General features: G+C 46.7%; 1 protein-coding gene across 1 annotated transcript in view; it reads right to left on the bottom strand.

The window, feature by feature from the left end:
* Positions 1–752: 752 nt before the first annotated feature.
* Positions 753–22,949, bottom strand: part of CTNNBL1 (catenin beta like 1) — a 169,496-nt gene continuing 147,299 nt past the window's right edge. Inside the window, exons 14-16 of the mRNA XM_082669611.1 lie at positions 12,247–12,384; positions 11,952–12,024; positions 753–945 (exon numbers count right to left, since the gene is read on the bottom strand). Coding sequence (XP_082525737.1) covers positions 857–945; positions 11,952–12,024; positions 12,247–12,384 — 300 coding nt within the window. The 3' untranslated portion in view covers positions 753–856. The remainder of the gene's footprint in view (positions 946–11,951; positions 12,025–12,246; positions 12,385–22,949) is intronic.

Here is a 22,949-nt window from a genome sequence, read left to right as displayed (position 1 = left end):
GAGGAGACCAGCTTTCTCACAGTCCCTGTAAAAGGGGTGAGACTGCAATTCTGAAGCCACAGACATGTGAGGGAAGGACAAAAGAAATCACCAAATGGGTATTATTACCCCCACTCTGCAGATGAAGGAAGTGAGATTCAAGAAGGTGAAGTCACTTATCCAAACCGCCACAGCTGGTTAACCATGCAGCTGGATTTGGACGCCCTGTCTACTCTAAAGTGGTAGCTCTCACCCTGGCGCTAGGAGCCACCCGGGCGCTTAGGACAGTTCCAGGGCCTGGGCCTCACTGCACATTCCGATTTCATCATTCTGGGGCAGGGCTCAACACTGATATGTACTTTTAAGCCCCCTTCCAACCAGAGTGACTCGGACATGTGGCCGGGGTTCAGACCGCTGCTCTGAGGACTGTGTGCTTTGCAGGCGGCCTCGCAGTGCCAGGAAGCCCTCCCTAGGGTGCTTCTGTACGAGCCACGTACCTCGTGTTACACGCCCAGGCTCTTCGTGTCAGGGCTGGAAGCCCCAGAGAGGTCCCCAGTCCATGCCTTCCCCTTCCCAGCTGCAGATGGGCAGCCTCACCGCAACCCCCAGGGCAGCCCCAGTGGCCACTTTATCACTCATCTGCTCTCAGAGCCTCAGTTTCCTCACTGGAAGGGGGAGGCCAACCACTAAGCTTCCTCAGACGCGTTCCGTGAGCACTGCTGGGAAAGGTGTTGGGTAAAGGTTAGAAGGTACAGAGAACACCAGCCCAGGAATACCAAAACTAGCTTTTATTTGTCCAAAAGTCACATCGAGCTCCGTAAAAACTGTTTCTGGGGGAGGCCCAGAGAGAGTCCCTGCTGCCCAGGGCCAGGGGCCGCTAGAAGTTCTCCAGCAAGCCCAGGATGCGCTTCTGCTCGCTGTCCCGGAACTCCGGGCTCCGGCCATCCCCGATGTTCTCCGCATACTCTGGGGAGACAAAGGCAGGGTTAGGCATGAATCTGAGGCGTGGGGTCCTTCGTGGCCGGGTCACATCATGCCTCTCCCTGAACCCCAGCTCCCGTGGGGTGTGTGCTGCTCTAATGCCTCCAGTGGCAGCCACGGTGGCAGTTGTGTGCAAACTCCTTGGTCTTGCATTCAAGGCCCATGGGGGAAAGGGCCCAACTCCCCTGTCCCTGCCCGCAGTCCCCTCCTAGCTGCAGCCTTTCTTCACTTAACACACACAGTGGATGCTATTATGGGCAGATGCTGCCCAGACCCAGTGGTTCTCAGAGCGGGAACCCCAACCAACAGCAGCAACATCACGCAGGAACTTGTTAGAAATGCAGATCTGGGGACTTCCCTGGCGGTGCAGTGGTGAGAACTTGGCACTTTCACTGCCGGGGCCTGGGTTCAATCCCTGGTCGGGGAACTAAGATTTCACAAGCTGCGTGGCGCAGCCAAAAAAAAAGAAATGTAGAGTTGGGTCCAATTCAGACCTACTTATTAGGAAGCTCTGAGGACGGGGCCCAGCAGTCTGTGAACAAGCCCTCCAGGCGGTGCTCATGCTGCTCACATTTGAGAACCACTATCTGAGGCAACGGGGATAAAGTCCTGATCAAAACAGGACAGGTGAAAATCTCTGCACTTGTGGAGCCTACTTTCTAGTGGGGGAGACAAACCGAAAGGCAAATAAAATATATAGGGTGGCTGTCAGAAGGCCTCACAGAGATGGGGGATTTGATTAAAGACCTGAAGCAGGTGTGTGGGGGAATATCTGGGAGCGAGTGGCAGAGGGGCAAGCAGAGCAGGGGCTGAGAGGGGAGCATGCCTGGACCCTCTGCGGTGAGCAAGGAGCTCAGAGCCGGGGAGGGGCGGGGCACAGGTCGTGTCGGGCCACTGTAAGGACTTTGGACTTTCCCCTGAGATGAGAAGTTATAAGAGCGTTTTAAGCAGAGGAATGACATGATTTGACTTTAGCCAGCTCACTCTAGCTGCTGTGTGGAAGATACCCTTAAGGTGGCAAGGGCAGAAGGAAGGAGATGTGATTTGATTGGTGGTTTGGTCCAAGGAGGTCATGGTAGAGGTGAGAAGTCTTCAGATTTTAGATGTATTCTGAAGGTGAATCCAGCAGGATTTACTGAGAGACTGGAAATGGGGCGTGAGAGAAAGAGATGTGGATAGTGAAGTTGCTAAGAAATACGACAGGGTAGTGGAGAGGGTGACAGGGAGCTTGGAATTCCTCCAGGGAATAAAGGGAACAGGTGTCTGCACCACCAAGGGGGGCACTGGGGTACAGTCCACTGACATGAGATTGAAACAAATGGGTGTTTTTTGGAAAGAGGGAGGGAGAAAGAATGGTCTAGAGACGCCCAGGAGGAGCGTGGAAGGCCCCTCCTCCGTCTCCAGTGGTAAAAGGCATGTGGGAGAAAGTAGGTACCACTTGAGAGGACCCATCCCCGGTAGAGACAGTTTTAGTTAGAGCAGGAAGATAAAGGAAATACGCCTAAAGAGGATGGGAATACAGGACATGATGCTGATGACAGAACATAATCAAAGAGTTGTAAGGTGGGTAAACATATGGTCCCGTTTCCCCTGTTATCCCAACAGAGTACTTAACACACCTCCATTTTATTCTCAGAAGTGTCCTGGCCCCCCCAGATTATGTGGTCAGCTGGTTTTAGGAGGCGGGAAGGGGTGCGATATGGCACAGAAATGATGTGTGGAGCTTAGGGATGAGAGTGCGGGCCTGTGTGGTGACTGGGGCCCTGGGTTTCCTGTGGTCGCTCCCAGAGCACAGTGGACGGGGACGCGGGACGGAGAGCCAAATCCCCTGTGTGTTGACCGTGCCCTGCCCCCGCCCTCAGACAGGAGATGGTGCAACACTGTGGGCTGTGTTTGTATCCTGACTCTGACTCGCAATCCTAGGTGGCCTTGCGTGGTCTCCCCCTCAGCAAATGCATGTAAAGAACCTATAACAACAGATGTTCAAGATACGCTAGCTCCCTCCCTGAGCCTGCTTTGCTCAGGCCAGCAACATCTCTCTCGGGGAAACACCACACATCCTTCAAGGACACCTTCTCCGCAAAGCCCCGCCTGCTCACCTCTGACTCCTGTTCCTGTCCTCAGGCCTCTGTCTCCACCGCAGGCCTGACTTCTAGATCATCTTGTACTTGTCCCCTCTCTCCCTCTAGACTGACAGCTTCATGAAGGTAGGGGCTTCCGCCTTACTTTCAGCTAAATTCCCAGCAGAGCTTGGCTGAGAGCCAACTACCAGTCTGGTGCTGTGAATAAGCTCTCAAAGCAGTGGCTCAGGAATGAGTGCCTGCGGGTCTGCCCCCAGCTCCCTGCCTGGGGTGGCCTGAAATGGAACAATAGAAAACTCTCTTGCAAGAGGCTTCTGCATAATAAAACATCTGCTCATCCAAATCAGACAAAGAGTGGGGAAAGGGAAGAAAGCCTGCAAACCCTCCCCTACCTCCCATCCCCCACCGTGATGGAGAAATACCTTGCCCCTGCCACTTCTTCATTTTTCCTCCATCCTCTTTATTACTTTGGACATGTGCCGGAAAACGGGACTTGGGATTCAGACGTGTGCCAGCTGTGTGTCTCCCCCTGGAAATCATCCTCTTCTGTTAGGCCCATCCATCACCTCCAACAGCAAACGGCTGTGATCCCTTCTATTAAGTCTCCTTAAAGGGAGGGCTGGGGTGATGGGAGAACAGAAACTGGGCTGCGGGAGAAGGCTAGGGGCTGTATGTAAGTGGTATCTCTTACTCACATGTGAACGATCTAGTTGCTGCCCCAGGAGAGAGAGAAATGACCATTATAGCATTTAATACCCTCAGAGGCATGGTCTGAAAGCAAGAGTCTTAATGGACTGAAGTAACACTTTGTTCTCCTAATGTATTCTCAGACCCAGGAGAGAGGGAAGTGGAGAAACAGTCTGATCCTTTGGGGCAGTGATTTTTTTCCAAGTAAAGCCAACTTCCCTGGAGGGACCTAATCTCTTTCTAGGGATGCGCAGAGTAGAGGCCCAAAGTTTGTATCAATCCCCTGCTGAATCACCCCTCCAAAGGCCTTAGAAAAACACATGCCACCGCTGTACACAGAGCACCCACCCAATGGACAAGTCTCCTCTGTTGCTCCACATGCGGGGAAGGAGGAAACAGTCAGATTCCCTGCTCTCTGGAGATGGGCTGTGAAGGAAGTTAGTAGGATCTGGAAGAGGGGCTCTCCTGTACAGAGTGGAATGGGACCTCACATGTGGTGAACACTGTTTACGTGCCAGACGTTTATCTATATTGTCTCATATAATCTTTGCAGCAATCCTATAAGGCAAAGAGCACCATCTCTGTTTAGAGATGAGGAAACTGAGGCATATTAGAGAACTGAAGCAACCTGCCCAAGTCTAGGATGGTAGAGGAACTGATACTCAAACCAAGAACATGTGTCAGAAGAGAAAAAGGCACGTCAAAAGCCATGGGGGTGGGGCTGGGGAGCCGGTCCCCAAAGTGGCATCCTCTTACCTAGGCAGTTATCTTACCCTGCCTGTTCCCCATCCTTTGGGGAAAAAAATCTCCAAAGCAGCCCAGCCGTGGCAGGGCGTCTGGCTACAACGTCCTCATAAAAGGTAAGGCTCTTCAGCGCTTTGTGACCACCTAGAGGGGTGGGATAGGGAGGGTGAGAGGGAGACGCAAGAGGGAGGAGATATGCGGATATATGTATATGTATAGATGATTCACTTTGTTATAAAGCAGAAACTAACACACCACTGTAAAGCAATTATACTCCAATAAAGATGTTTAAAAAAAAAAAAAGGTAAGGCTCTGGAGGGAATGTCCTGGAGTAAAGGGGCCTCAGCAGTCAGAACAGATGTGGAGTGGGCTGCTGGGGCCATGCTCCCTCATGCCAGGTCACTGAGTGTCAGGGCTGGCAGGCCTCTCAGAAATGTACTGCAACTGGATGGACAGGTGACCGGCCAGGGTCCCGCAGCAAGCCAGCCACAGGGCCAGGCCCACCGGGTCTGACAAGCCCCGAGTGCTCTCCCACTGGCCGTGGCAGCTGGTACCAACAGTGTGTACCTCACCTCTCACCCTCTACCCCCTACCCCAACTCATTCTTTGTTTCCAGAGTAGAATCCTATTTGGAGCAAACCTTGGTGGTGCCAGCTTCCTCTGGTTATTAAAGCTGCTGCAGCAGTTTATAAATATTGAACAGATTCCTCCCAGAGGTCTCGGGAAAGAGTCCTCTTTGCTCTGTGCGCACGCGCGCGCACGTGTGTGTGTGTGTGTGTGTGTGTGTGTGTGTGTGTAAGAAAGGGAGAGAATGCAGGAAAAAGAGAGACGCTAGATGAAGGGAGAACTTCAGGGTAGGGGAGAGGGAGAGGGGAGACAGGAAGAGCGTGAGTCGGGCTGGAGAGTGAGAAAGACGGTGTACACATAGACTCCCTTCTCGACTTCCCCAGCATTTTCAAATGCTCTTACAATAAAGGCTTTAATGGAGATCAAAAACAGGCAGCAGTGCTGAACGCATAAATATTAAAGCAAACTTTAGACAGCAGGTTTACTATTCAGACATGGAATACAAGCTGTTCTGTTTTTGGTAAGAGGAAGAGGGAGGGACACCCGGGCTGGCGGATGGGGAAGGACTGTCTTTGAGGACGGAGACTGGGACCAGCGCTCACAAACCTGGTTCAGATCCCTGGACCTTAAGCCTTAAACACTCACCCTTGAAAAAGTGCAGGAGGAAGGGTGAGTGGGGAGAAGAGGAACGCCAATATTTTTACACTGAAAACGCTTGAAGACATAGAAATAATCACAAAATAGAAACTGGGAAAGTAAAATCCTTGAGGTCTAACAGAGAGTCCTTAACGACAAGGATGAGTGTGGAGGGACTAATGTCACTTCTCTAGGAGAAGGATGTTGTGCTGGGGTTGCAACTGGGGATATAAGCTTCATCAGGGATCTGATTAAAATGAAACCTACTTAAAGGAGGAGGAGAAGGAAACTTACCCTTTGCTTACAGCGCTAACAGGGTCACATCCCTATAGACCATTTTCCCACAGATCTTTCAGCTGCTTGAAAAAGCACCACCTACCCCTTCCACCCCCACCAGGCCCTGAGGAGTATGGCCTGGGTGCTGGTCCATGGGCTTTCCTGCCAGCACTGGTGAAAGGATTAGGCCAAGGAAGGGAAGGAAGGAACCTGCCTTTACTGAGCAAGTATTCTGTCCCAGGCCCCCAACTGCATCTCAACCTCAGCCTTCCTTGGGGCAGTATTCACTTTCGGTTTGTTTCTTACAGAGGAGTAAAGGAAGGGTCAAACCGGTTATCTACTAACTTACCCCAAGTTACAGAGAGCCAGAATTCTTGCTGGCCTGTGCCTCTCAGCTCTGCTTATTCCTGCGTGAGCTGGGATGTGAATCACAACGGTGACGGTAGCTACCATCATCAGGCACTTATTACGTGCCAACATGTAGGCACTTTACCTGCAGCACCTCATCTAATTCCCACAGCAACCTTTTGAGGCAGATTACCCTCATCTTATAGACACTGTGGCTTAGGGAGAGGGCAAGTAGCTGCCTAAGGTTAAACAGCCCCTCCGGGGTCCTTTCCTGCCTCCCAACCCTAGAGGCCATAGCAGCCACGGCCTGGTGCAAGTCACACACATCAACGTGTCACCGGAAGAGAAACCCTATCAGCTTCTGCAGCTTTCAAATCACAGAGGCAAAGCTCAGGTTACCTAGAGCTGAAATCAATATGGAAATACGTGTTTATGAGCTTCTGAGAGAAGACTTCGAGCCATAAAGAACACAAGCAAATCAAAGGGCCGGGAGCCAATCTCTGAAAGCATTCTGAAGTCTTTGGCTCAGTCTTTTCGCCACCAGTGACAAGAGTTTTGAGTCAGTAATCCTCTAAGCTTTCCTCTGCCAAACAGCCCAGCACCACCTGATCTTCCAACAACTTTCACCAGTGACTAAAACATCCAGGAGACTCACCAGAGGCTTCCATGCTAACCCCTGGCACAAGTATTTATACGAAGTATTCCCAGGTCACAGTGCCTACTCCATATCCAAGGAGAGGACCACTCAGTGTACATCTGCATCTGCATATGGAGGTCCTTCACGGGCTTCAGGAAGCCATCTCCTTACTTACAGTCATCAACCTCCCAGGAACGGAATATACAAGGGTGGTTGCCAGGGGCTGGGGGAGGAGGGAATGGGGAGTGTTTCATGGGTACAGAGTTTCAGTTTTGCAAGATGAAAATAAGTTCTGTGGACAGGGGGTGGTGACAGCTGCAATGGTTAAAATGGTGACTCCTATGCATATTTTAGCACAATTAAAAAAACCACCCCAAGCACCTCCTCCTCTGTGCAGCCTCTCTGGATCTTCAAGCTCCTTTTTAATCTCCAGCAGAATTAACTGTGCTTTCTTGAGTCTCACTCCATACCTTAGCACTGACTTCAATCTGCTTTGTGTTGTGCTTATTTATTTCACATGTGATGGCACTGAATTGCCCTGGGGACAGGGCCTCCTAAGTGTCTCACTCATCTAAGGAGCCCACCTAGTGCCCTGTGATGCCAGTGGGTACTCTGTAAAGGTGGATGCCCTGAATTTTCTTTCTTAAAATGCAGTAGGAGTGTATCAGCCCATTGGTACAGTTAGAGCTCTCCTTTCTGCCAGATGGAAGACCGACTGAGTCTGGATCCAGTTTCCAGAATTAATAGTGACTTGGGTAACATCCCTTAACCTTAACCACAAGTCTTGGTTACCTTATCTGCAAAATGGAGACTGTAATCCTGCTTTTAGGACCATTGTGAGAACCAGAGAACATACATTAAAAGCCTGGCACAGAGGACGTGCTCAGGAGAGACCACTCTACCTACTGGTCCCGGATTTCTGGAACAGCACAAAGAAGCCTGAAGCACCACCTCAGCAGTACCCCCAATAAGCATTAGCTGAGCCCCTTCTCTGCGCCAGGCGTGGGCCAGGCACCAGAAGGTAAAAGCCAGGACGACTGTCACTGCCCTTTCAGAGCGCGTGGTCCTTCTCTGGCACAGAGACCACCGTCCCCTAGGCGGGCACCAGAGGCCTTAGGCCAGAGCTGCTGCCAGTTCAGGGAAAGCTGGACTTTGGGAGCACTGAGTAAGCAGTCTGCAAACCAAGGGACTTTAGTGAGCCATCAATTTTCCCCAGCTCTCTTGGCACCCCCAACAGAAAAGGAGGGAGGAAGATCGTGAGAAAGGGGACTGAAATATAACGGGAAGAGTCCCCTGCTGGGCTTGCCTCATCAGCGTTTTCCTGAGACCTCAAGGGATACATCAGCTGTCATCCTGCCAGCAAAACTTAGGAAATATATAGGACATAAAATCAAAGAAAGAAGCTTGCATCTAATTAGCACGTTAAATAAAAAAAAAAGGAAGCAACCCAAACTGAAAAACAAAATTAAAATCAAAGAGGACAGACCGATGAGCTGGCTTTCTTTGTGAGGCTTTGTTTTTTCGTGCATTGTGATGGAATGAAGGGTGGAGGCAGGAGGGGGAGGGCGCGAAGGCTTTTAAGAGGTGGGCCTGAACACAGCCCAGACGCCACCCCTATCCAGCCCTGCGGTAGCCTCACCCCTTTTCAACCTCAGCACTGCTCGGAGCTTGCTCACTGCACCACTTTCAGGGGCTGCTGAGAGGCAGCCTGTGGCACAGCTCCACCGCCCAACACTGCAGGCAGATGGGCTTCCTGGGGCCAGCGTGAGCCCTTTATTATAACCTTAACTTTGCATCTGGAGAGAACACTTTCTTTTGTTTGTTTTCAGTGGTCAGCGTCCTGTGAGGACTTCTTTGACCTGGGCAATGACATCTAATCTCCTGGCTTTAAATATCACCTCCATACTACTGACTTCAAATTGTCTAAACAAGCACCTCTCCCGCCCCAATGAGAATGTGTACTCTCTGCTGGCCAACAAAGGGATGCAGGCGCTACCCGTAACCCAAACTCACCGTGTACCCAACAGAACTCGAGAGACTTGCCCAGCAATACTCCCAACCCCACCCAATGCTCCAGCCTCCCTCACCCCTGCTTGGCCTCCACTGATGTGGCAGAGTCCGTATGAAGGCCACTGATGTCCTGTGTTGGACGTTTGCTCCTTCTGCCTGGGACGTGCCTTTCCCTCTGGGACACCATTCCCAGTCCTGGGACCAGCCTCTCCTCCCCTGGGATTCCTTGGTATGGCCTGTGCCTCCATTACTGCCCCCTTATCACTCCCTTAACGCTGTTCACAACTTTAACACAGCACCTAGCACATCATAGTTAGCTTCGAGTGTCTCTCCCAGCTAGACCATGAACCCTCAAGAATAGGGATCTTGCTTATTTATTCTTCCTTGTATCTCTAGTACTGGATACAGAGCTTGGCACCCAGCAATGCCAGCTGAGTAGTTGTTGGAGTGTGTATTTCACTTAGCTTGATTATGGTTGGTCATTTCTACATCTATGTTCCCCAGAAGCCTATAAGCTCCATGAGGGCAGGTGCTGTGTGACACCTTAGTAGCACAGTATTAGCACTGTGCCGAGCCCTGAGGAGAGTCGCAGTAAACGTTTGCCAATTTAAATTCATGCAAGGGTTTAATTCAACAATGTTTAAAATATTCACCGGGTGTCCATTATGTGCCTGGCATTGCTCTAGGTGCTGAGGAGACACGGAGAACGAGCCAATGTCCCTATGTCACGGAGCTTACATTTTAATGTATGAGACACACAAATCAAGGAAACAAAGACATAAATAAAAGTAATTACAGACTGTGATAAGGGCTAGGAAGGAAATAAACTGGGTGCTATGATGGGAAATAACACATGGAGAGAAGTGGATTGATTCAGGATGGAGACTGGAGGCAGACGTGGCAGCTTTACTAATGGATTGGCTGTGAAGGGTGATGGCGAGAGAGTTGAAGGGCCAGACCTGGGTCTGGGAGGAGGGATCTGAGAGTCTGGACAGAGCGAGAAAAGAAAGCAACAGGGGAGAGGAACAAGAGTGGTGGGAATGAACACAGCATCTGTGCAGGCTGCTTACCTGCTCACCTGCCCAGACAATCAACAAATGTCTACTCAGCACCCAGTATGCACCCAGTGCTTTAACAGGCACTTGGGGAATAAACTGGGATCTGAGGGAGACAGAGCCTGGCTCACAGCAACTGGAAATCCTGAATAACCTCAGGTATATGTGTTAGGATCTCTGAAAGAAAAGCAGCCACCTACTACGTGTCAGCACCTGTTAAAAACACTTTTCCTTTCTCAGATCACTGTTTTGATCACAGGAATGGAGGTGCAGGGAGAAGCCTAAATGCAGGAGAGTAGAGCTGAGAGTAATAAAAAGTTCTAATTGCACATGTGGGCGTTGAAAGTAAATGCCATTTAAAGGCTGGGGTTGCAAATCACCACAGCTGCACATCAGGGAGGAGGTGGCATGACACCCTGAGCAGTAACTCATGCGAATGTGACACTGAGAAAGAGGGAGCACCCATGGTGCCACTGTGGAAGATGCTAGGCCAGGCTCATGAACAAGTTCCCCCTTTCCTCTTTCTGAGGGAGAAGACAATAAATTCCAATGCCTTGAAGGCTCCATCTACAAAATGGGCACGACGGATTTACCATCCCCACCCTCCTGGGAGGGCTGTGCTGATCATGTGATTTCCAGTCCTATGTTTTCACTCACACTGTTCCTTTGTTTTGGAATGTCTAAGACCCAGCTCAATGTTACTATTCCCACAAGGCTTCCCAAGGGGTTTTAGCCGTGCCTCACTTATAATGCTGCTAATGATAATCATCATCATAATAGTTCATAATACTCATAATAGCTAACATTTGCCAAGAACTTATTAACTTGAGATATTTTCCATATATCATCTCATTTAATCCTTTTACCTAATCTATGAGGTCCCAGAGCAGTTGGATACCTTGCCCAAGGTATCACAGTAAACAGCAGAGCCAGGATTCTGTTTCAGGAGCCAGAGCCCAGAGCCCATAGCTCTTAACTTCTCTTCACTTTATTATATGTATCATTTATCTCCACATTTCATCTCCCACATGTAACAGGAGTTATAAGCCACTTACAGGCAAACCCTCTGAGTAAATCTAGCCTAATCTCTCATCTTAGAAGTGGGCAGGACAAGGGTCAGAGAGAGAGATGATGTGCCTGCAGTTACGTCCATCACGACTCTCTCTCTGAACTCTGGCATTATCAGTACTATAAAAGCCAATACAGGCTTCTAGACGCCATGTGTGTTAGTCTGTGCTAAGTGGCTCAAGGGTGGAACTGCACCACTGAGCTGATTGAGAGCATGCTCACCGACTGGAGGCCCCTTGGGAGCCACTCCAGCTGAGTCAGGCCCAGCCAAAGATACAACAGCATTTGAGAGACCCGTTGGGGTAGGTGAAGGAAATTCGCCCAAGCACTTTCTGTGTGCCAGGCACTACACTGGATGCTGTCATGTAAGTATCTTGTGAACCTTTGCAAAATTTCTTCTAGATCATGCTCACACAGCTGGCGGAAGGCAGCGCTAGCACTGGAAAGCAGGCATGCTTTTTCTACTACACCACACTGCCTCAGATTCACTTCCTTCTGCCTTAATTCCAGGTAGTTCTTGTTAGTTCCTTGTTTTCTTCCCCTAAGAAAGCAATTTCCTTCCACTACATGCAGCTTGGAACTAGATTTTTTTGTTTATTTCTGGTTTGGTGTTTTTTTGTTTTGTTTTTAAATTTCCAACACCTAGTGCTCCTTGTTTGTTATGTGTTTTTAAAATTCTGGAACTAGAGGGTTAGAGGCAGAGAATAGCTAGGTTAGTCTTCGGTATTCTGACAAGATGACCTGGACACACACTGAACTGGACAACACACTTAAGCCTTCAGTGCAGAGAATGTTATGCACCAAATTCCAGGGATATTGACAGAGACAGAAAGCATCGCGTAATTTCCCTGGAGCCCCAGACACAAGCAACGTGCAACTCACCCTTGATGATGTGCCTGACAATTTTGATGGAGCTTCCACGCATATTTAGGATTTGGTGAACCCTCTGGCGAATCTAATAAGGAAGGGGAAGAGTGGAAAGAGAAAGAAAAAGCATCATTTGCCCTGGTAGACATCAGAATACGTCATTGAAAGTATTCACCTCACCCCCTGAAAGAGAGGGCCCACACAGAGTGAAGGAGTTCAAGGAGAGTGTGATTCGCTCCATTCTACCTAAGCAGGTGGCAAGCAAGGAGTCAGGGAAGGAAGGGCCCATCCAGGGGCAGCCCCCTCCTACCTGGGGCACGTTGGCATTGCAGATCTCTGCCATGATGTAGCAGATGTGCTGGAGAACAAAAAGCCCTGCATCCAAGCGCCGGAGGTAGAACTCATCCTCAATGTCATTGTCTATGATTTCTCCACGCCGGACCATGTCCTAGAAATGAATGAACGTTTGGGAATAAAAGCCACACAGTGAGTGAAGGAGGAAAGAATAGGTTTCTAGTCCACCCATAATACACAGAAGAGTAGTAACTACAACTACAACAACAAAAGAAAACCACTCTGCCTCGATTTGCCTCCTGCTTCTCCCATTACTCTAAAGTATCTTATGTTCTCTTGTTGGCCCAGGGAGTCAAGATTAAAGTCCATTTTTCCTATACAGTTACTCAGGGCCAAAATGATCTCATCAACATATTCAACCTGAAAAAATAAGCTGATGGGGACACAAATCTATTCATCTGCTTCTACTCATTCTTTACTCTTTCGTTCCAGCCTCCATAAATAACCTCTCTACAGATATACTTAATTCTCCTTCCCTTCCAAATCAAGTTAACCTAGGGAAGAGAGCTGCTTTCTCTACGATTCTGTCTTGGTATCCTGGTGATGGCACAGGTACCCAATCTGTGTGTCCCTTTTGGCTTACATTTTGTTAGATGCAAAATGCTGCCCATCTTTCCATTTCATTCCACAAGTTCAATACTCCCTCAAGGCCAAAGTCCTAATGAGTGATGCGAGTCTCTTTCCTAAACTTTTGTAACCCCAGACCTATCAGACTTGCTGTCCCCATATCTATTCCTCTCTAGTAGATTCTTTAAAAAAAACAAAAACAGCTTTATTGAGATACAATTGACATACCATACAATTAGTATAGTCAGAGTTGTGTAACCACCATCACAATCATTGTAGAGTACTTTCATTCCCCTCCACCTCCAAAGTCCCTCATCCAGTGGATTACCACCACCTTTGCCAAGAGGGCTCTTCTTCCCAACTCAGGGACTTTAGGGCCTTCCTTCCTAGGGATTCTGGGGTATCTCTCAAGCCAACGCTATTTTTAAGCTACCTCTCTTACAGAGCCTTAAAGCTAAAAACTCCTCCTTTCCAAAATTCCTGACAGCACCCTTGCAGGTCACTCCATGACACGACCTCTTCTGGCACGTCATATTCACACTGATTTCAGTTATCATCAGCTCCCTGTTTCTATAACTCCCTTTATTTCATGAGGGTGAACTGTGAGCGCTGTGAAAGTGGGGACTGAATTTTGTCTTTACACCCCCAGCTCAGTAAACATCCATGCAGTGAATGAAAGGAAAAAGACATCTCCGTTTTAGGCTGTCATCTCTCAGGGGTCAGAACTGGAGGAGGGACTCATTCTACACGACTAGCGACTGGTCTAAGAAGACAGGTGCTTGAATACATGCTTTTGATGACAACAATCCATTTCTTAATTCCGTCAGTGGTTTTATGGCCATGGTTCCCTCTGCCAACTCAGGCTCCTGTCACTGACAGAAGCCCTTGGGACCCTGCTTTCCACTCTCCCAAACTCGAAGGACTTACCACCGTGGTCATCAATCTCCAACCAGCATCCTTCAGAGACTATTTAGATGCAGATAACATGCTTCTTTATTTGCCCAGGGGGCCAGCCTGCAGCTACACAAGGCTACTTTTCATCTCACTCCCAAAGGCCTCTGTCTGAGAGGCAATAGAGGGTTCTAGATTTGCCAGGCCTTGTACTGCGCAGTAAATCACCACCACTAATTCATAGCTTTGTTTAGTAGCAAATTCCTTGGTAATCTGGTAATAGTGCTAACGTTCATGAGGTAGTCATGGAGCACTGGACTGACGTCCAAGGAGTTGACAAGTAGAAGGGCCTCTTTAGTTTCTCATTTGCTCATAATCATAACTTCCTGCTCCAGAACTCCTAAGTGTTCAGAAGCTGGGGGCCCAGGAAGGAAAATTACTCTTGACTTTCACTCATGCAAAAAGCATTTGCTGTTAATACTTCCCATTTCTATAATGCTGCAGAGTTTAGAGTTATTATGTATATGGTCCTTATTACCAAATTTAAAGAGAGCAGGGAAGGGATTATTAATCCCACTGTACAAATTAGAATCCAAGGCACACAGAGGTTAAGTAAGTTGCTCATAATCACCAGTTACTAGAATATGGACTCCCCGGGGGCAGGAATCCTGTCTAACTCACCTCTGAGGTGGAAATGAACACCATGAAGCACAGCGTTCAGATCTGGACCCTGCTAAGTGCCTAGTGGCAAGAACACCTTCCTAAGCATTGAGTTAAGGCAGAAAAGGAATGAAAATGGAGGTAAGGGGATGCCCTGGTCTTAGTCACCAAGAAGCTGACTGTCTATCCGGGAAGGTCACAGTAACACAGAGAATGACCAAGAAGTAAAGGGATACAGTGCGCCCACAAATTTAAAGTAATTACAAGTGGTGGGTGCTAATCAGGGCTGGTTAAGATGTTAGGGCATTGGGAAGAAGTGACTTAGATAAGGTTTCAAGGATCCTGACTGGCAGACATAGCAGGATGAATGCCTTAAGAATGAAGGCCTTCCTGTGGTCCGAAGCCTTATGCAAAATGCCTTACGCAGCTCATACTTTCTGCTCACTAGCCCCCGACCCATACACGCAGCACAAACAGGCCTGCCCTCCCTCTTCTGGCCCCTTCACTTTTCCTTGTAATGTTGGTACTCTTCCCAATCCCCAATCTCTATCATAATGTATTTAAAGTCTAAAACGTGATACTCCTTACAAAACTTCTCCTGAGATCTCTAAAAACGTCTCAGTGTTTTCTAACTTGCTGTGATTTTTTTCAATCCTCAAACCCCCCAAGTTTTGGATCTGTACCTCTTTTATGGCACCTCCCATGCCCTGTCCTGCAATAGTTATTCAGACGTGTGCCTCTTTCCTGTGTAGGTTCCTTGAAAGCAAGAGTTGTAAAGTTTTAAATCGTCTTTGTACCCTAGAAAGCACCTTGCATGGTACTTTTTTGCATAGCAGACTCTTGAAAAGCATTTGTGAAACAGGATTGGAAAAATGCAGGTAGAAGTTCAGCTGTATTAATGAGCTGTGTGTGCTAAGACTTCTGTGGATGGGGTAGGAGGGGAAACATTAGGAAATGGGGAGGGACAGTGCCTTGGAGGGCTAGCTGGTGGGAGGCTTGAATGCTGGCCAGAGAAGTGAGATATGATGAGCTGCTGACTACACTGTGCAGGAAAGTGAATGAGAATGTGCCAACACCTCTATGATGGACACATCGGCTTAAAGTGTTGAGAGGCAGGCAGAGTGTACAGCTCGGAGGCCACAGTATCAGCCTATGTGAGAAGTATATCAGATGGGGAAGAGAAGAGGGGAGGGGAGGGGAGCAGAGGAGAGGACAGAGACCAAACCCTTAGAGGTTTCCAAACATGGGAACTTGGAGAGAAACATATTCATTCATCTACCTGGTAAAGATTGCCTGAACACTATGGGCCAGGTATTACATGACGTACCAGGGGCGGCAAAGATAAATAAGACAGTCTACATGATCAAGGAGATTAAAGCCTAATGAGGTTAACAAATATGAACAAACTTCTTTTTAAAATGTAGTGATGGCTATTATGAAGGACCTCTCAAACTGTACTGAGTGCCATGGGACTCCAGAAGAAGGACAGACTAAGTTTGTTTTGAGGAGTCAGGAGAGTTCAAGGGAAATCTAACATTTGAGCTGGATTCTGAAGGAATTTGACAAGCTGGAAAGAACATTCTAAACAGAGGGAACAATAGCATGGGTCAACTCGGCTAGGGTGGAAGAGAACAAGAGCGGAATATCACTGCCATTAAGAGAGAGAAAGAAGAGAAAGAAGGGAGTGTTTCTTTGCTTATTAGATCCTAGCTACCGGCAGATCATAGTTTTTGATTGATTACTACATACCAGGCGTTGTGTGACGCAGTCTGAATAATAGCCATTGCTACCACCATCTACCCACCTTGGAGGAGCAGCTGATGTTTACTGGGGGCTTATTATAGTGCCAAGTGCTTTACCTATACTGATTCCTTTATTTCTCACAAATATTACGCGGTAGGGATTGTTACCCCCATTTCAGATGAGGAAACTGACTCAGGCAGAGCAACCTGCCTAAGGCTAGTGGGTAGGAGAACTGGGATTCAAATCCAAGAATGTGCTCTTTTCCTATTACCATGGTTGTGTAGGTATACGTTTTAGAGCTGTTTGGAGAACAAAGGAAGATACTAAATAACAGAAAGGCTTAAGAAATAGAGTTTAGCAAAATTAAATTTCTCCAATTACATCAGAAGTGCCCCTGGCGATTTTTTCTTTTTCATACTCTTCCCCACAATCTGATCTTCTTTTAACCAGACATAATGTACCTTCCCATTTCTCTAAATACTGTCATGTGGAAAGGATTGGACCCAAGAGAACATTGACAAATTCTATTTTTTCCTCTTTCCTCAGAACTTCAAGACTCTAACAACGTTCAATTCGACATTCTACTTTTAGACACAAGGCCACATGATTTGAAAGTGAAATTTTCCAATGTAGATCTGAGATATGATTACAGTTCATCTCCAAGAGAGGCATCACCATCACCGCACTGAACAGGCACAAAGATGAAACACAGACTGGCTTCTAAGACAAAGTTTGTGCCCTGACAGATTTAGAAGCATCACAGAAACCAGCACACAGAGAAGGTGACTGCTGTCAGGACAGTCCCTAATCTAGCCTGTTACAACTCTGTGGCATGGAATATTTACCGCTGAGTGGATTCACGGAAGCTGAGCACAAATGTTTACTCCATGTTTAAAGGGAAATTTAAAAAAGCAGGGTGATTATGTATTATCCTGATGGAAAATAAGGAAGTTTGCGTACAGTTCTTTTAGGCTTCTCAATTTCTGGTCTGTTTTAGAAAGAAGTAGGATGGTATGTCACCTTTATTATCCACCCGTCTCACAATGTGTGAACAGAGTCAACTTCTTATAAATGGATTAATGCATTTTTGGCTCTTTTTCTCCGTTTCTAAGACACTAGATAAAAAGTTGATCTTGAGATAAGGACTTGATATGGCTCTTTGGATTTCTGTGCGTGAGGAAGACCTAGACATCTTAAAGAACTAAGCAAATGGGATCAGATCCCAACTCTAATACTAACTTACTAGTGTCTGTAGGCAAGTCATTTAATTTTTCTTGGCCTTGGCTTCTTTGCTTGGAAATTAGAAGCCTAAGCTGGATCAGGGAAGGGAAATAGGGTTCCTGAGTGCCAACTCTACTTCACTGTCATGGCTGTAGATTACCATATTGGAAAAGCGTTGTGCAGCCAAGTTGGAGCTTAGTAGAGGAAGAACACTGCAATCAGTCAGCACTGTTTACACCAATCACAGGTTGGAGAGTGTAGGGGGGCTGACCTCTGTCTTCCCTGATCAGGCCTTCTTGAAGGTTCCTTTTAGCTTTGATAACCTGTGGCAAATCTAGGACTGAAGCACCTTCATAACCAGATGCAGTGAGTTTCTGCCTGCATATGGGTAAATGGACAGACGGGAGCTGTTGACTGACAGTGCTCCTAGACAGTCAGAAGAGCCACTGGGAGACATGCCTCAAGTAGAAGACACAAACTGTCACCTCAACAGCACATGTTTAGTACTGACAATTAGCTCGTCCTCTCATCAATAAATTGAACTTCCCTATAAGAAAGAGACAACCCCTGGATCTGCTATTATATTAGACAGGCTATTTTAAAACAATTTGGGCAGGCAAATCAAGTGCTCTTAAAATGGGAATATGGGAGAGGATTGGGAAGATGGCGGAAGAGTAAGACGTGGAGATCACCTTCCTCCCCACAGATACATCAGAAATACATCTACACGTGGAACAACTCCTACAGAACACCTACTGAACGCGGGCAGAAGACTTCAGACCTCCCAAAAGGCAAGAAACTCCCCACGTACCTGGGTAGGGCAAAAGAAAAAAGAATAAACGGAGACAAAAGAATAGGGACGGGACCTGCACCAGTGGGAGGGAGCCGTGAAGGAGGAACGGTTTCCACACACTAGAAGCCCCTTCGCAGGCGGAGACTGCGGGTGGCGGAGGGGAGAAACTTCGGCGCTGCGGAGGAGAGCGCAGCCACAGGGGTGCAGAGGGCAAAATGGAGAGATTCCCGCACAGAGGATCGGTGCCCGACCGGCACTCACCAGCCCGAGAGGCTTGTCTGCTCACCCGCCGGGGTGGGCGGGGCTGGGAGCTGAGGCTCGGGCTTCGGTAGGTCGGGGTCAGAGTGCAGGGAGAGGACTGGCGGCGTGAACACAGCCAGAAGGGGTTAGTGCACCACGGCTAGCCGGGAGGGAGTCCGGGAAAAAGTCTGGACCTGCCGAAGAGGCAAGAGACTTTTTCTTCCCTCTCTGTTTCCTGGTGCGCGAGGAGAGGGGATTATGAGCGCTGCTTAAAGGAGCTCCAGAGACGGGCTCGAGCCGCGGTTATCAGCGCGGACCCCGGAGACGGGCAGGAGACGCTAAGGCGGCTGCTGCTGCCACCAAGAAGCCTGTGTGTGAGCACAGGTCACTATCCACACCTCCCCTCCCGGGAGCCTGTGCAGCCCGCCACTGCCAAGGTCCCGGGAACCAAGGACAACTTTCCCGGGAATTCACCTCAGGCTGGTGCAAGGTCATGCCGGCCTCTGTCGCCGCAGGCTCGCCCCGCACTCCGTACCCCTCCCTCCCCCGCGCCTGAGTGAGCCAGAGCCCCGGAATCAGCTGCTCCTTTAACCCCGTCCTGTCTGAGCGAAGAACAGATGCCCTCCAGCGACCTACACGCAGAGGTGGGGCCAAATCCAAAGCTGAACCCCGGGAGCTGTGCGAACAAAGAAGAGAAAGGGAAATTTCTCCCAGCAGCCTCAGAAGCAGCGGATTAAAGCTCCACAGTCAACTTGATGTACCCTTCATCTGTGGAATACATGAATAGACAAGGAATCATCCCAAATGGAGGAGGTGGATTTTGGGAGCAAGATATATTATTTTTTCCCCTTTTCCTCTTTTTGTCAGTGTGTATTGTGTATGCTTCTGTGTGAGATTTTGTCTGTATAGCTTTGCTTTCACCATTTGTCCTAGGGTTCTGTCTGTCTGCTTTTTTTTTTTTTACTTTAAACAAAAATTTTTTTCTTAAAATTTTTTTTATTTTAATAACTTTATTTTATTTTACCTTACTTTATTTTATCCTCTTTCTTTCTTTCTTTCTTTCTACTTTTTCTCCCTTTTATTCTGAGCCGTGTGGATGAAAGGCTCTTGGTGCTGCAGCCAGGAGTCAGTGCTGTGCCTCTGAGGTGGGAGAGCCAACTTCAGGACACTGGTCCACAAGAGACCTGCCAGCTCCACGTAATATCAAACGGCGAAAATCTCACAGAGATCTCCATCTCAACACCAACACCCAGCTTCACTCAACAACAAGCAAGCTACAGTGCTGGACACAATATGACAAACAACTAGCAAGACAGGAACACAACCCCACCAATTAGCAGAGGGGCTGCCTAAAATCATAATAAGTCCACAGACACCCCAAAAAACACCACCAGACGTGGACCGCCCACCAGAAAGACAAGATCCAGCCTCATCCACCAGAACACAGGCACTAGTCCCCTCCACCAGGAAGCCTACACAACCCACTGAACCAACTTTAGCCACTGGGGACAGACACCAAAAACAATGGGAACTACCAACCTGTAGCCTGCAAAAAGGAGACCCCAAACACAGTAAGATAAGCAAAATGAGAAGACAGAAAAACACACAGCAGATGAAGGAGCAAGATAAAAACGCACCAGACCTAACAAATGAAGAGGAAATAGGCAGTGTACCTGAAAAAGAATTCAGAATAATGATAGTAAAGATGATCCAAAATCTTGGAAATAGAATGGAGAAAATACAAGAAACATTTAACAAGGACCTAGAAGAACTAAAGATGAAACAAGCAACGATGAACAACACAATAAATGAAATTAAAAATACTCTAGATGGGATCAATAGCAGAATAACTGAGGCAGAAGAACGGATAAGTGACCTGGAAGATAAAATAGTGGAAATAACTACTGCAGAGCAGAATAAAGAAAAAAGAATGAAAAGAACTGAGGACAGTCTCAGAGATCTCTGGGACAACATTAAACACACCAACATTCGAATTATAGGGGTTCCAGAAGAAGAAGAGAAAAAGAAAGGGACTGAGAAAATATTTGAAGAGATTATAGTTGAAAACTTCCCTAATATGGGAAAGGAAATAGTTAATCAAGTCCAGGAAGCACAGGGAGTCCCATACAGGATAAATCCAAGGAGAAACACGCCAAGACACATATTAATCAAACTGTCAAAAATTAAATACAAAGAAAACATATTAAAAGCAGCAAGGGAAAAACAACAAATAACACACAAGGGAATCCCCATAAGGTTAACACCTGATCTTTCGGCAGAAACTCTGCAAGCCAGAAGGGACTGGCAGGACATATTTAAAGTGATGAAGGAGAAAAACCTACAACCAAGATTACTCTACCCAGCAAGGATCTCATTCAGATTTGATGGAGAAATTAAAACCTTTACAGACAAGCAAAAGCTGAGAGAGTTCAGCACCATCAAACCAGCTTTACAACAAATGCTAAAGGATCTTCTCTAGGCAAGAAACACAAGAGAAGGAAAAGACCTACAATAACAAACCCAAAACAATTAAGAAAATGGGAATAGGAACATCCATATCGATAATTACCTTAAACATAAATGGATTAAATGCTCCCACCAAAAGACACAGACTGGCTGAATGGATACAAAAACAAGACCCATATATATGCTGTCTACAAGAGATCCACTTCAGACCTAGAGACACATACAGACTGAAAGTGAGGGGATGGAAAAAGATATTCCATGCAAATGGAAACCAAAAGAAAGCCGGAGTAGCAATTCTCATATCAGACAAAATAGGCTTTAAAATAAAGACTATTAGAAGAGACAAAGAAGGACAATACATAATGATCAATGGATTGATCCAAGAAGAAGATATAACAATTGTAAATATTTATGCACCCAACATAGGAGCACCTCAATACATAAGGCAAATACTAACAGCCATAAAAGGGGAAATCGACAGTAACACATTCATAGTAGGGGACTTTAACACCCCACTTTCACGAATGGACAGATCATCCAAAATGAAAATAAATAAGGAAACACAAGCTTTAAATGATACATTAAACAAGATGGACTTAATTGATATTTATAGGAAATTCCATCCAAAAACAACAGAATACACATTTTTCTCAAGTGCTCATGGAACATTCTCCAGGATAGATCATATCTTAGGTGACAAATCAAGCCTTGGTAAATTTAAGAAAATTGAAATTGTATCAAGTATCTTTTTTGACCACAATGCTATGAGACTAGATATCAACTACGGGAAAAGATCTGTAAAAAATACAAACACATGGAAGCTAAACAATACACTACTTAATAACAAAGTGATCCCTGAAGAAATCAAAGAGGAAATCAAAAAATACCTAGAAACAAATGACAATGGAGACACGACGACCCAAAACCTATGGGATGCAGCAAAAGCAGTTCTAAGAGGGAAGTTTATAGCAATACAATCCTACCTTAAGAAACAGGAAACATCTCGAATAAACAACCTAACCTTGCACCTAAAGCAATTAGAGAAAGAAGAACAAAAAAACTCCGAAGTTAGGAGAAGGAAAGAAATCATAAAAATCAAATCAGAAATAAATGAAAAAGAAATGAAGGAAACGATAGCAAAGATCAATAAAACTAAAAGCCGGTACTTTGAGAAGATAAACAAAATTGATAAACCATTAGCCAAACTCATCAAGAAAAAAAGGGAGTAGACTCAAATCAATAGAATTAGAAATGAAAAAGAAGTAACAACTGACACTGCAGAAATACAAAAGATCATGAGAGATTACTACAAGCAACTCTATGCCAATAAAATGGAAAACCTGGAAGAAATGGACAAATTCTTACAAATGCACAACCTGCCAAGACTGAATCAGGAAGAAATAGAAAATATGAACAGATGAATCACAAGCACTGAAATTGAAACTGTGATTTAAAATCTTCCAACAAACAAAAGGCCAGGCCCAAATGGCTTCACAGGCGAATTCTATCAAACATTTAGAGAAGAGCTAACACCTGTCCTTCTCAAACTCTTCCAAAATATAGCAGAGGGAGGAGGAACACTCCCAAACTCATTCTACGAGGCCACCATCACCCTGATACCAAAACCAGACAAGTATGTCACAAAGATGAACAAGGATGTTCACTGATGAACATAGATGCAAAAATCCTCAGCAAAATACTAGCAAACAGAATCCAACAGCACATTAAAAGGATCACACACCATGATCAAGTGGGGTTTATTCCAGGAATGCAAGGATTCTTCGATATAAGCAAATCAATCAACATGATACACCATATTAACAAATTGAAGGAGAAAAACCATATGATCATCTCAATAGATGCAGAGAAAGCTTTCGAGAAAATTCAACACCAATTTATGATAAAAACCCTCCAGAAAGTAGGCATAGAGGGAACTTTCCTCAACATAATAAAGGCCATATATGACAAACCCACAGCCAACATCATCCTCAATGGTGAAAAACTGAAACCATTTCCACTAAGATCAGGAACAAGACAAGGTTGCCCACTCTCACCACTCTTATTCAACATAGTTTTGG

The sequence above is a fragment of the Grampus griseus genome (assembly GCF_964374135.1).
Source record: "Grampus griseus genome assembly, chromosome: 14".
Lineage (NCBI taxonomy): Eukaryota > Metazoa > Chordata > Mammalia > Artiodactyla > Delphinidae > Grampus > Grampus griseus.
The sequence above is the reverse complement of the archived record's forward strand: the minus strand, read 5'-3'. Positions and strand labels throughout refer to the sequence as shown.